This window comes from Odocoileus virginianus, chromosome 30 (genome assembly GCF_023699985.2).
Source record: "Odocoileus virginianus isolate 20LAN1187 ecotype Illinois chromosome 30, Ovbor_1.2, whole genome shotgun sequence".
In the NCBI taxonomy this organism is placed as follows: Eukaryota; Metazoa; Chordata; class Mammalia; order Artiodactyla; family Cervidae; genus Odocoileus; species Odocoileus virginianus.
In genome coordinates, this window is record NC_069703.1 from 32,306,139 (window position 1) to 32,320,887 (window position 14,749).

The 14,749-nt window shown below is 37.8% G+C and overlaps 1 protein-coding gene across 9 annotated transcripts in view; it reads right to left on the minus strand.

Annotated features, from left to right (window-relative positions):
• Positions 1–299: 299 nt before the first annotated feature.
• Positions 300–14,749, minus strand: part of HP1BP3 (heterochromatin protein 1 binding protein 3) — a 37,283-nt gene continuing 22,833 nt past the window's right edge. For 8 of the 9 annotated variants that reach the window (XM_020912024.2, XM_070458868.1, XM_020912021.2 and 5 more), the window contains 5 exons: positions 10,068–10,158; positions 5,478–5,637; positions 4,038–4,149; positions 2,510–2,629; positions 300–2,072 (listed from right to left, as the gene is read on the minus strand). In XM_020912024.2, the coding sequence (XP_020767683.1) occupies positions 1,778–2,072; positions 2,510–2,629; positions 4,038–4,149; positions 5,478–5,637; positions 10,068–10,158 (778 nt within the window). In that variant the 3' untranslated portion in view covers positions 300–1,777. The other variant, XM_070458870.1, reaches the window with a different exon arrangement.

A 14,749-nucleotide genomic window follows, 5' to 3' on the forward strand; every position in this document is an offset into this window, starting at 1 on the left:
CATATATGAACACTAAACATGAAAAACTGGAATTTATGACCTTGAAAACAACGATTTTGTTAAAATACAAAGAGATTTTTAAAAATCCCTTATGCACTGAATAATCAGGTTCAATGTACTAAAAACATTCACCATCCATTTAAAAATTCAAAAAAGTAAATAAACTGGACCTTGTTGGAGCTGGTATTTAAAAAGGAAAATGGATGACAGCTAGTACAAGGAGCAGAGAAGGCTCAATGTGAGTAAAACACTACTTCTGAGGAATTCTAGAAACTTTTAAATACAAGCTACAGTTCAGCAGCTTTTAAAATTCCATGTTTATTCATATTTTTCAAAATATATGTACATAAAAAAAGGAAGATTTACAACAGGAAAAGATTGCCTTACATGCAACACAAATTCCAATAAACTCATGATGGGATCACACATGATTCTGGATCTAACTCAAGCCAGTCTTCTCAAGTCCAATTCCCAGCCAGCCTCAGGCTGCAGACGGGATCCCAGGAGACAATGCAAATGGAATGGATTAAACAAACATATTTTGCCTCTGGCAGCACTCGGGCCAGAAGATGTACACCAAAAAATTTAAGACAATTAAAATGTCAAGTGCCACAGGGAGGATAAATGAGAACCGGAAATCAATATTTCTTAGGAAGCTAATACTATTTAACACAACTTCACAATACTAAAACAAATACAAATAAAGAAGAGTTAGGTAGTCAGGCTTCATTTGTTTTTTTCTTTTCTCTTTTTAATAACTCAAAAAAGGAAGCCACTTGTTTGTTATCAAAAGTGCTGTGGAAAGAAAAGAGGGGAAAAAACCCACAGATAAATTTGAAATATTTTAGCAAATTGTATGTTTTTTCATTTCACGTTTCTACATTAGCAATGGTGTAACTCTCCAACATTTCCTTATAAAAAAGGAAATGAGGAAGTGACAACTCATCCTCCAAATATTAAAAATATATTTAACTATCTGATCAAGATTTTAATTTTTGGTAATACAGGTGACACCAGAAATCACAAATTCAGCATGTTCCTCTATTTCCTCTTCAGTCAAAAACCAAGTGGTGGAGAGACCTTGTGCTTGCTATTGTGGGAATGCGATACCCAGGGATCAATGAAAACTACCTGGAAATTGAGCAATGGAAAAGTGGCCCAAAGGAGTCATGGATCTTCAGAAGCTAACGAGATCAGGGTGCTTTTGGCCTACCCCCAAAGCTAAGACATCTCTGTGTTTACACCTGGATAGAGAGAGGGTTAGCAGAGTCGTTTTATAAATAAGATGAGTTATTACGGCGGCTGTCAGTGAAGCCTCCAGGCAGGAGGCTTTATGATTCAGTCAGTGCTATGCTGCCTCCTTTTTACATCCAGCACCTGACCAGCATCCCATTCTCGATGGTTTCTAAGAAATATAAAAATCTTTGCAACTGTTTAGATAAAACTGGAAGAAAAAAAAAAAGCCAAAGCAGACCATTAAAAAAGAAAGGGCTGGGGTGGAGGGAAAAAAAAGGACAAGTACAGACTATACAGTTGAGGAAAAGTCCAAAATTATCGCAGAAATTAAAATGACTGGGAGGGGGAGGGGCAGGCACCAAAAACAGCACCTAAAGCTAACAAATGGCTAAACTGGTTTATTTATATTCCCTCCCCATAGTGTTCATAGGGGAGGGAAAAAAAATGTAATTTTAAAAGCATCAAAACTAAAACAAATGCACGCTGACCTTAGAAAATAAGATTTTGAATTTCATCATGATACCCTTTTTTACTATAAAATTTACTTTTTTGCTTTGAATGACTTCTTCATGGTAGATTTGCCCTTGCCAGGCAATTTCACTTCCTTTCTCACACTGGCTGCAGGCTTCTTGGAAGAGCTACCACTAGGTTTCTTGATGACTGAGGGTGAGGGTCTGGCTTTCTTGGCAGGCGTTTTCGCTTTAGGAGGGGCTTTCTTGGGCAGGGGCCTCACTTTCCCTCGCTGGGCCGCTGGGACTTTGGGCGCCAGCTTGGACCCTCTTTGCTTCATGGCTGCAGCCTTCCCTGGTGACTTGGCCGGGGTTTTCTTCTGCAACCTGTGAGACCCAAACAGCGAAGGCAATCACTTAGTACTCGAGAGAGTCACTGCACCGTGATGACGAGATACTTTGCCAGAAAAGAAACAGCACAGGTTACATCACCTACATTAAGAATAATATGGGTTATAACCTTTCACCTAAAATTGTATAAAAATTCAACCAATTCTGGAAGTCTACACATAATGTTTTTCTAGGAAAAACATGGAATCATTTTTCTTCAAGTAACTAAACCACACACTACACATACACACACACACGCATACACAGAGGTCTGACCAAAGAGTAATTAAATATTCACAGTGTTTCACGAGTGTAGAGCCTCTAAATTCTCAGAAGAGGGTAAGCTCAAACATCACGCAGAGCGCTTGAGAAGGATCGGGAGCTGCTGGCACAGCCTCTCTCGGCTCTAAGAACCGTTTCCCACACACTCGCACCTTCTCTTCGGTGGTGGCTCTTCATCTTCAGAGTCTTCCTCTGATGAGTCATCTTCATCTTCATCCTCATCCTCATCTTTAGAATCATCTGGCTCTTTCTTTGGAAACAGAACTCCTGGGCTAGTAAGAAAAAATATTAGATAAAGGGAAGTCCCATCGGGACAAGAAAAAGGATGTGAACCTAGATATGCTCTTTCCTGGACATTACCCACTTCCTCCCACACTCCCCAATGAAGTCAGGTTAGGTTACAAATACCAGGTCACAATTTAACCTATTTTGAACTCTCAAATGAAGTTATGACAAATCTATAAAAGTCTCAAACATAACTCATTCTCTTCCTCCCTCCATTTAATAAAACTGACACTTAATCACTTATTTAGTAAAGTTATTTAAACTCCTGATGTGTGTTCGACACTGTATCAGCACTGAATATACAAAAGTGAACAGTCCATACAGTGGTGAACAGTCTACATAGCAGTATATGTTTTTTGCCCTTATGATACAAGACCTCATAAAGCCTGAATCTCTTCAAAGTTTTTGAGAAATTCAGCAAGGATTTTCTAACTTTTCTTTGTCTTTAATGATAGAAAACTTGGTACCGCTAATTAATAAATCCTTAAATCATAACACTGTATATACATGATTTTAAGAATTATCTTTAAAGCTAAACATTTGAAATATTCAAATACTGTACATTCAATGAAGTAACACTTATGTTTATGCACCTAGAAAAGGAAATGGCAACCCACTCCAGCGTTCTGACCTGGGAAATCCCATGGACAGAGTACCCTGGCAGGCTACAGTCCATGGGGCCACAAAGAGTTGGATATGACTGAGCTCCATGCACGCAGCTCCTACACAGGAAGGTGTAGAACATGACGTGGCATGTTTATGCATAAAGAGCAATATAAGAAAGCTACACACTATATGCCTGCCAAAATAGGTTTCAGCGTCATGGCACTTGATTGGAAATCAAAGTAGAAAAAGGCAATAGCCTGGGTACACAGAAAAATGCCTGGTCCATAGGAGGTGCTCAGTACATTTTTTGGTTCAATGAATAAATAAGGCATGTATAAGAAAGAAGTTTTCAAAAAAATGTCCTTGTCTCTATAGCATGAAGAAGGCAGATTAGGATTCTTAGAAGTAGCCAATGTTCCCCCTACTTGGTATCGGACAATTAGAACAAATAATCTTCTAATAATCTTCCTGTCATCATCATGTACTTTCTCTCTTATTAGCAGGACTGAACATGTCAATGACTGGCCAAGGATCTCAAAGAACTCAATGCTTGATTTCGGGAACACCTGGCTAACAATGAGCTTCAGCAGGACAGGCCAGATCAGCCCCCTTTTACTATATGAAGACGTTCTGCTCTAAAATACTGCCTGAAGAAGTCTTTATTTTCAAGTACATTCTGTTCACTTTAATGGTAATACGGGCAAATAAGTGAAGCCACACCAGTAATCTGGAGTCAGATTTTTAAAATTTGCAGTGACCACTACTTCACACTACAGGTTGGGTGCTTACCTGGGGTAATAGGGAAAACAGAGCTGGAAGGTGCCACTGAATCCTTTACCAGATATCTGTTCCATCCACCCATTCTTTTCACATCTCTGCAGGGTTTTCTTCAACAAATGCACTGGATAAAAAATCAGAAATGAAGAAAGTATTTGATAATTCTCTCAACTACAATCTATTATACATTAATTTATTATCCTGTCACATCCAGTATTCTGGCCTGGAGAATTCCATGGACTGTATAATCCATGGGATTGCAAAGACTCGGACATGACTGAGCAACTGTCACATGCTAAATCAATCCTTTGTGGTCAAAGGGATTATTAACTAATTTACTAAATTACTATTACATGCCCATGAATTTGGCAAGAATATGGGATGAGACTTCAGAGACCATTGTGTCAAATTCCTCACTACACAGAAAGTAAAACAGCAGCCTAGAGTGACTAGTGACCTGCCCTACAGTTGCACATAAATGGGTAACTGTTGACTTAAAACTCAATCTCTATTTCTATTATTTTAAATATCTATTGAGTGCCTATAAGTATTGATAAGCACTTAGGAGAAAGTCTATAAAGATAAACCATGTATCACATGAAGCAGCAAATAGTAACAAAACAGTATCATGGCTTCTAAAGGCCTCACCAGTCCTACCTTTCACACGAAATCACAAAGCATTCCTTCAGAACATTAAAAAACACATATTGCATCTGTTAAAAGTCAACATTACAACCTGAAAAGTGTTTCATTTAAAACAATATGTTCTAGTTTGTATTTTCTGTGACTTAGTTTTCAGGTTCCTCACCCTACACCACGGTGCCCACTCTCCTAGTTCACATCTCACTGACCCGTCAGAGGTCCTGCTGTGCAGCGAGGTTTCCAACCTCGACCGTCACCTGACGGGTTAAATGTGTCCACTGAGAAGTGTTTCTGTGCAGCGGTTAAGTCAATAAGAAATCACATAAGCGGTATTTTAACCCACTGGTCTGGTTTCAGGATGACACTAGATGTTTTGGTAAACATTCAGAAGAAGGTAAAAAGATACTATACTTGAGAGAGTTTTTTTGGCTATGCCACATGGACTGTGGTAAAACCACATCCCCTGCCTTGGAAGCTCGAAATCTTAACCACTGTATCGCTGGGAAGTCCCACCTGAGAGGTGTTTTGAACCTAGAAATTTATCTCTAGTACAATAAAAATTAGCATAAAAAATCTTTATAGTAAAGTGAAATCAAATTATAATCCTCAGCAGACACTATAAATTAAGGGTAAGTCTTGATTATTTTTGTCTTTTGTAAATAATAAATTTGTAAGGTTGTTCCCTCTTGGGTTTCAGTCAGTAGTTAATGCTCTTTCATTAACAAGCATGATCTCTAAGGATATTTCCACAAGATAACTTCCCCCACCTTCCCCGGGTCCCCACTGAAAGTGTGCAGCTCTGAGTCTTACTTTGATAGTTAGAATTGGTCCCTGGGTGGTTCTCCAGGACATACTTCTTCAGAGCAGTGGTGGAGCAGGTCTTCGGCTCATTCATGGCAGCAATGGCAGACAAGATTGCATATTCCATCAGGCTTCCACCAAGCAGGGGTTTCTCCCCTGATTTCTTCAGCTGTTTTCCAAGGAGGAAGAGAAAAGCATCAAGACAACACTCTCCCAAAGCAGCTCAAGACAAGACTCCTCTGCACCAGGTGGGTCGGAGTTCCTGCATTAGCACAGATATGTTTTACAGTAAATTGTCAGGTTAGGGACTTTCTCTTCCCACTCATCAGGTATTCAGTCTAACTGAGGAGTCCCAACCCTCCTGTGGATATTTTCTCCTTCTAGCTATCCCTCTATCCAACTGAAAATAGCAAAAGCCAACATAACCCAAAGAGAACAACAACTCTACTCCAAAAAGGAGGTTAACTGGCTTTGTCCCTGATAAATGAACACTTTTGAGACAAGTTCCTTTTTTCTGAACTTGAAAAATGGGAGTATTTACAAAAATAATAGTATTTTTAATCTTGTAAGGAAAACAGCAAAAAAGTCTGACAAATATTTGGGGTGTAACAGAAAATTATATATCGTATTTCAAGGACAAAAGGCACCAGTGCTAACAAAGGTGGCAGCAGTAAGCAAAAAGGTTAAAGAACAAACTGAGGTATGGTCTATAATAGTGATTCTCAAAAGAAAGGTCCAAAAACCCCAAACGGTTCCTGAGACCCTTTCAGAGGATCTGCAAGGTTAAAACTGGGTTTTCATAATAATTCTAAGATGGGTTTGTCTTTTTCACTGTGATGACATCTGCACTGATGGTGGAAAAACAATGATGAGTAAAACTGCTATTACTTTACTACAAATCGTGGTGGAGGCAAAGAAATATACCAGTAGGTAGTTCGTTTTTTACTACTATATTGTTATAGAAGAAAAATAAAAACTAGCTTCACATAGCAATTTCTTTGATATAAAAATGATTTTATTAAATCTCAACTCCAACGCATGTCTTTTTGATACTCTAGGGGGCAAAATGAGAAGAATGTATATGGCCTGCCAGCTGCATGTGGAGGGACGGTGACAGTCTCAAGGAAAAGCACCTAGTGATTGAGTTCTGAGACGAATTAGCAACATTTTTCATGGAATATCCTTTTTACTTGAAGGACCAATTAATAGGTAATCTATGGCCATCCAGACCTGGGTATCTGGTAGACATTTTCTTGAAAAAGAATTAAGTAAGGCTATCAGCTCAAGGAAAACAACTAACAGTATTTGTTACCAAATGATAAATTTAACTTTTCAAGAGATAAACTGTGGAAAATCTGCACCTACCATTGTGAGCACAATAATTTCCCAACACTTAAATGTTCTGATGAGATCAGTAGGTGATATTAATGAATATGATTTGTGTTAATTTTGATGAATTGTGTCAACATTTAAAAAATCTGCATGATTCAGTGAACTACTATTTTTCAAACGACTGTGTTATAAAATTACAATGAAAAGAGATGCACTCAAAGTTCAAGACAAACCGAAGAAATTTAAGTTTACAGAGTACAGGAGCTCACTAAAATGGTTTCAGGCTTCACATGGCAATTTTAATGTAATTTAAGAAATACCACGAGATCAATTAACATAATATTAACAGAACTAAGGACAAAAAGCATATGATCATCTCCACAGTTTTAGAACAGTATGTGAGAAATCCAACAACCATTCATCATAAACTTCCAACAAACTAGTAATAGAACTTTCTCAATCTGATAATAGGCATTTATGAAAAATCTACAGCTTTAATGGTGAAAAAAAATGCATGTTTTCCCTTTAAGATGGGTAACAAGACAAAAACATCTATTCTCATCACTGTAGTAGACGTTCTATCTAGTGCACAGGCATAGAGGGGAAAAAAAAAAAAAGACATCCAGATTGGAAAAGAAGTAGTAAAATGGTCTTTATTTGCAGATGACATTATCCTATATGTAGAAAATCCAAGGGAATCCACCCCCAAATTCCCAAGGAACCTACAAAAAATTCTAGACTAGTAAATGAGTTCAGCAGATTGCAGGATACAGGAACAATAGATAAACCAAATGTATTTCTTTTTTCTTAAACCAAATGTATTTCTATTGGACAGCAGTGAGCACTCTGAAAAATGAAAATAAAGTTCCATTCACAATAGCATGGAAAAGGAACAAAATATTTAGGAATAAATTTAACAAGAGAAAAGTAAGATGTATACACTGAAAACTACAAAGCACTGCTGAGAGAAGTTAAAGATCTAAGTAAACAAAGAGACAATGCTTGTTCATGGATTGGAAAACGCAACATTGTAAAGGCAGTGATTCCTTCTGGATTGATCTATAGGTTCAATGCAATTTCTACCAAAACCTCAGGTGGATTTTTATGATGAATGAATTGTAAAAACCATATGGAAATGCGTAAGACCCAGAGCAGTCAAAGCAATTTTGAAAAAGAGAAGGTTAAGAGAGGACTTATATTTCCCAATTTCAAAACTTACTATAAAGTTACAGTCATCAAGATAGTGTGATCCTGACATGAAGATTCACATATAGATCAATGTAACAGAAATGAAGAGTCCAGAAAAAAAACCCTTATACTCATGGTCAATTACGTTTTGATAAAAGTGCGAAGGCAATTCAACAAGGAAGGGACAGTCTTTACAATAAGTGGTGCTGGGACAATTGGACGTCCACATGCAGAAACATGAATTTATATCCTTATCAAACATCATAAGCAAAACTTAACTCAAAATAGATCACAGATCTACATGTAAGGGTTAAAACCATAAACTCTCAAAAGATAAGAGTAAATCTTGGATTTCAAGCTAGGCAATGATTTATTAATAAATCAACAAACAAGCAACTTAGGAAAATGATCAACTGGCCTTTACCAAAATTAAACACTTTCATGCTTCAAAAGACACCATTAAGAAAGTGAAACCATGGGTCACAGAATAGGAGAAAATATTTGCAAATCACGTATCTGAAGAGGAACTTGTATCCAGTTATGTAACTCTTATACAGAGGCTTAAATGGGGCTTCCCTGGTAGCTCAGAGGGTAAAGAATCTGCTTGCAATGCAGGAGACCCGAGTTCAATCCCTGGGTTGGGAAGATCCCCTGGAGAAGGGAATGGCAACCATATTCTTGCCTGGGAAATCCCATGGACAGAGGAGTCTGGTGGACTACAGTCCATGGGGTCACAAAGAGTTGGACACAACTGAGCAACCAACTGACTTTCACATATAACTCTTATAACTCATAATAAGACAAATAGCTCAATTCTAAAAATAAGCAAAGGATGTGTAATAGACATTTTACCAAAGAAGATAAATAAATGTCCAATAAATCCAAGAAAAAATGGTCAACATCAACAGTCTTAAGGAAATGCAAACTAAACCTACAATGAGAAACTGCTTTCTATCTACTAGTATGGGTATAATTTTCAAAAAGACAGTAAGAGAGTTGGCAAAGATAAGGAGAAGCTGGCACTCTTATACACACAGTGCTGGTGGGAATGAAAAATGATGCAGCCACTTTGGCAGTTTCTTAAAATAAATTTACCATGTAGTTCAGGCAGTCCACACTCCTACTTTACCACAAGGGAAATAAAAACATATATCCACACAAAGATCTGGACATAAATGGTCATAGGCAATATTAATCACAATAGCTAAAAAGCAGAAATAACTCAACTTGTGAATGGATACATAACATGTCACATTATGGAATACTATTTGGCAATAAAAGGAATGAAAGTATTCATTTCTGTTGCAACATGGATAAAACTAAAAAAATATTATGCTCAGTGAAAGAAGTCAGACACAAAAGAGCACATACTGTATGATTCTATCTTTGTGAAAGGTGTAAGAAGGTAAATCTACACAGGAAGGAAAGATGAGTAGGCTGGATGGGGATGGGAATGAGAGTGATGCGAATGGGCACAGGAGGTTTTTGGGGTGACGGAAATGCTCTAAAACTGGATTGCAGTGATAGGTGTACAACACTGTAAATTTACTAAATTTTACTGACTCATAAATTGTAATGTAAAATGACTGTATCTTACAGTATACAAATCATACTTCAATAAAGCTATTACAAAAACTATCATTTGTTTAAGTATTGGTATACTATCAAAGAATAGTACTGACTTCTGAAAATTACCCTAGTTACTTCACATTTAAGTACTCGGTGTGAGCTGGATTTTCTTCACAGATGTAACCCCAAATATATTAAAAACAGATACCAGCTGTCTTCTATTAAGCTAGTAAAGACTTTCGTAAAAACGTAACAAATAGTAACCTTCTTTCATTACCGGAAACGCAGTTTTCATAAAAAGTGTTATGTCAACATGTAACAGGTTTATTACTTTTAAAAAGATAAGTATCTAAAAAGGTCCTCAGTTATAATTTCTAATACAGTAAATATTAGCATGTATAACCCACATAAACACAAGCTCTTGGGGTCCTCAATAAATTAGAGTATAAGGAGGTCCTGAAACCAAAACTTTTGAGAACTACTCTACAACCAACCCTTTGAGCCTCTAACCTGGAATGTTCCAGAAGCACCTTTGCCAGTTATTTGTTCTAACTGGCCCCTCTCTACTGCTCTCTGCAGAGCATTCTTCAACAGCTGAGGCCTGCAGAGAAAACATAAAATAGCGATTAATACATCAATGAAGCAAAGATTTGAAAAAAACAGATCCAGTGTCATTCTAAACAACTAAAGTTCTGATTCCTATTACACGTGTAGTACTTTGTTAAAATGGACAATAAAGTAATAAGTTGTTGGCACTCTTAATAAGTGGTATTCTTTTTTCTTCAAGCAAGAAGCTAAATTATTACAGAACCAGGTACCATACAGAACTACGTAGTGTATAAGGAGGTCCTGGAAGCAAAACTTTTGAGAGGTACTTTTCTAAAACCAAGCCTATGGAACCAATTTCCCACTTGCCAGGGCACTCCAAAAATCTCTTTATTATCATCAGACAATAGCAATACAACTTTGTAATCAGCAAAGAACAGGTATCTTTATAGTCCCATTTAATTCTGACATTCTCTGAGGCAAAACTCCTAGATCTAAAATACACGGACACACACACATGTATATACACATCAACAAAACTGGAGTCATGTTTTGCAAACCAGTTATCTGAAGTCAGCCTAATAAAATATAATTCCCTGATAAAGAAAATACACACACACACACACACACACACATATTTAGCATAGTATCTCTGCCTTTAAAGGGCTGTCGTTTAACAACACACACATACACACATAACCCAGGTCATCAAAATCAAATGGCAAGCATGAGACAACTGAATTTCATTAAAAACATAAAAATAAAGTGTTGAAGCAAAAGCTACTCTGTCAAGGGGCAATGGTCTGAGTGGTGGGTGGAGAATCTCAGGTGCAGGGAGAAATCAGTCAGGGTGACTTAGGGCTTAAAGGGTCTGTGGTACACGGCAGGACAAAGTGGAAAGCTACAACCCAGGCTACTGACAGGACAGCCAAACAAATGGTTAACTGAAACCCAAAAGGTTAGTGATGTGTTTTGCCACACCTCCAAAGAATTAGGAGAACAGCACTAAATCAGCAGAAAATCTTGAGACTTATTTGAAACTGATTACTTGATAAGTTAAATTGAGAAGGTCAACAACTTGGCAGCCCACTGAGGAGCAGAATAATGAGGGCCAAACTATTACCACTTGACGTCCTTTACTGAGCTTTGATACCTTTCATTAGAGAAGAAATTTTAAATCTTTTATCTAATCAATAAACATTACAGGCTGAGTTGACACTAGAATTACTGATTACGTTATCCACGTGATTGGAGAGGAAAAGTAGAGGAGATCTCATGTTCTAATAGGATGCTAAAGAGGAGAAATCATGGGGCTTTCCTGGTAGTTCAGTGGTTAAGACTCCAGCTTCCAATATAGGCAGCACGGGTTCGATCTCTGCTTGAGGAACTAAGATCAAACATGCTGTGCAGTTTGGCCAAAAAAAAAAAAGTAGAAGCCATACTAACAAATCATGTACACTGTGACACTCCAAATAAACAAACTCCCTCCCCACCAAATCACAATCAAAATATTTCTAAGCCAGTGCTGTTTCATTCAGGACAAATATGATTTATATCATAACCCAAAATATACTCATTCACCCCATAAATATTTACTGAGTATTTATTACGGTTATGCAGAATTAACACTTAGATCCAGTCACTAAACTTAAGGAATTTAAGAGATGATGAAAACATAATAATTATGGCAAGGAATTATATGGGTCAGGGTTGAAGTATCTGCATAGAGCTTTGGGAACACAACCGAAGGAATGATTTAACTGCCAAATGATTTTTCTATTAGTTGCTCTGTAAGTTAGAATCCAACAGAGGATTACATAGTTTAAGTAAAACACTGAAACCCTAGACTCTTATATCAAATTAAATAACTCATCTGAGAAGAATCTTCTTAACCAAGGTTCAAATGCTCTAGGAAATGAGTTATCAGTTAAACTGGTTCCCTTAACATTTTGTTTCCTCAGCAATACCAATCATTACCCGGATATATACCTTACCCTAGGCCTTTAGAAATCTCCAGAGTTCGATCACTCACTCCTACCTTCAGGTGAACCATACTTATTAAGTGCTTCAAAACGTCTCAGGCCCTTTCTCTCTCATCACTGCTATAACCTTACACAGGGCAAGGCCTCCCTTCTGGGCACCGTGCCGCTGTTTTCACAGTGCACACCACCATCAGGTCATCACGTCTATAAAGGCCTCCTTTACACATGACTCAACTGACAGGTGTCAGCTTCAAAGTCTTTCAAGGCCTTGCCCCACCTCTTGTTAGTCTAGAGCCAGTCAGACACAAGCTTCTTTCCCTTCCCAAAAAAGAATGCCAACTCTTGCCGCTAAATTTTCTCATGAACCTCCTTTAAGAATGCCTTCACCACTTCATCATCTGATCTAAATTCTACACGTTCTTCTAGAGCCATCTCAATGGGATGGGACACAACTGGATGGGGTCCATTCAAGTCCCATCTCTGTAACTTACTGTTAATGGCCAGGCACAACTCCCTTTTCTAAAAAATACTACAGGATATATATATCACAACATTTTGTACATATGATGGTGCTAAGTGTTGCTCTAAATGTTTTACATGTGCAGAATAAAAAAGAGACAACCACCACCCAAAGAAATAGGTACTACTACTGCCCACGCTCCATAGAAAACTAACCAAACTGATCACATGGACCACAGCTTTGTCTAACTGAATGAAACTATGAGCCATGCAGTGTAGTAAAAGATGCCTGCTCCTCAGAAGAAAAGCTATGACCAACCTAGACAGCACATTATAAAGCAAGAGACATTACTTTGCCAACAAAGGTACGTTTAGTCAAAGCTATGGCTTTTCCAGTAGTCACGTAGGGATGTGACAGAGTTGGACCAAAAGAAAGCTGAGCTCTGAAGAATTGATACTTTTGAACTGTGGTGTTGGAGAAGACTCCTGAGAGTCCCTTGGACTGCAAGGAGATCAAATCAGTCCATCCTAAAGGAAATCAATCCAGAATATTCAATTGAAGGACTGATGCTGAAACTCCCAATCCTTTGGCCACCTGATTCAAGAACTGACTCACTGGAAAAGACCCCGATGCTGGGAAAGATTGAAAGCAGGAAGAGAAGGCGACAATAGAGAATGAGATGGTTGGATGGCATCACTGACTCAATGGACGAGTTTGAGCAAGCTTTGGGAGTTGGTGATGGACAGGGAGGCCTTGTGTGCTGCAGTCTATGGGGTCGCAAAGAGTTGGACATAACTTAGCAACTGAAGTAAACTGCTCATACTTTACTAAAAGGGAAAAGTTAAGTGACAGAAAAATTAAGTCACTTCTTCAGGGTCACACAGTCAGGCAGTGGAAGGACCAGATTATAAACATGGGCAGTCTGATTTCAGATTCTGCATTTTTACTATGCTAGGCCTGCACTTTCAGTATGTTAATGAACTGTCCAGAACAGTGGAAAAAGGTTATAACCAAAAAATGAAATATAGTTCTGCTTTCACCAGTGAATAGCCAGGTAACCCAGGGTAAAACTTACCCAGGGTAAGACTTTTATCAGCAAAATTGAGGTAGGAATACATATTTCTTAAGTCTATTTAGAAAATTACAGAAAACATGTAAACAGAAGTAGTCTTTTTTTTTTTAGTAACATTTTAAAGAAGTGCCCACTTTTATTTATTTAAATTATTTGGATGTGCCGTGAGGCATGTCAAATCTTAGTTCCCTGACCAGGGATCAAACCCATGCCCCATGCTTGCTGTGGGAGCCCAGAGTCTTAACCACTGGACTTCCAGGGAAATCCCCAAAAGTGTTTTCAAAAGCCCTGTAGAAATTTAAGGAGCTGTTTATATCAAGCTTCTTCATTTTGTCTTTTTTTTAAAAATAAGATGATTAAGCAAGTCTGCACTGAGAAATGAATAAGAAAGCAATGCACAGAGTGAATGGAAGGTAAGGCAGACAGGTTCCAAGTGTCAGGAATCCTGTAAACAATAGTTATATCAATCTGTAAGATCAATTTTCTAAAAATGAATATGATGAAGTTATACCATACACAGGATTAAATATTAAGATTTTTAAGGTTTTCAACACTTTATTTATTACTAATTTACCATAGGAACTGCTTCCCAAAAATGTTAACCACAGCTGGATTGAGAGAGTATTTGGGAAATGTGGCAATGTTGTTTATATAAGTATACCACATTATAAGTCTACTGGGGACCCAAAGGGATTTGCCTTCGGGGAATTTGAAACAAAAGAACAAGCTGCAAAAGCTATTGAGGTAGGTCCACAACCTTTAGTCAAAGCAGGAAAGAGGAAAAGAAGCGGCTCTGAAGATGCAGACTGCTTCACTCCCAAAACGAAAGCTAAGAAAGTATCTTTTAAAAGAAAGTTTCCTTCTTAACCTTCCTGGATTACGGTTTCCAAAGACCCCAGTTTTCCTCTTGGAGGGTTTAAATATTAAGATTTTATTTCTAATGCCATATGGCTGAATTACCTTTGAAAAACACCTTCTTAGAGGCCAACTCAAAGCCCATGTAAAGCTAACATACCTAGTTTTTCTTTAGGGTTGCAAAAAAACGACGAGGTGACTTACATGTTTAAGTCACCTTAGTGAAGTCGCTCAGTCGTGTCTGACTCTTTGCGACCCCGTGGACTGGAGCCTACCA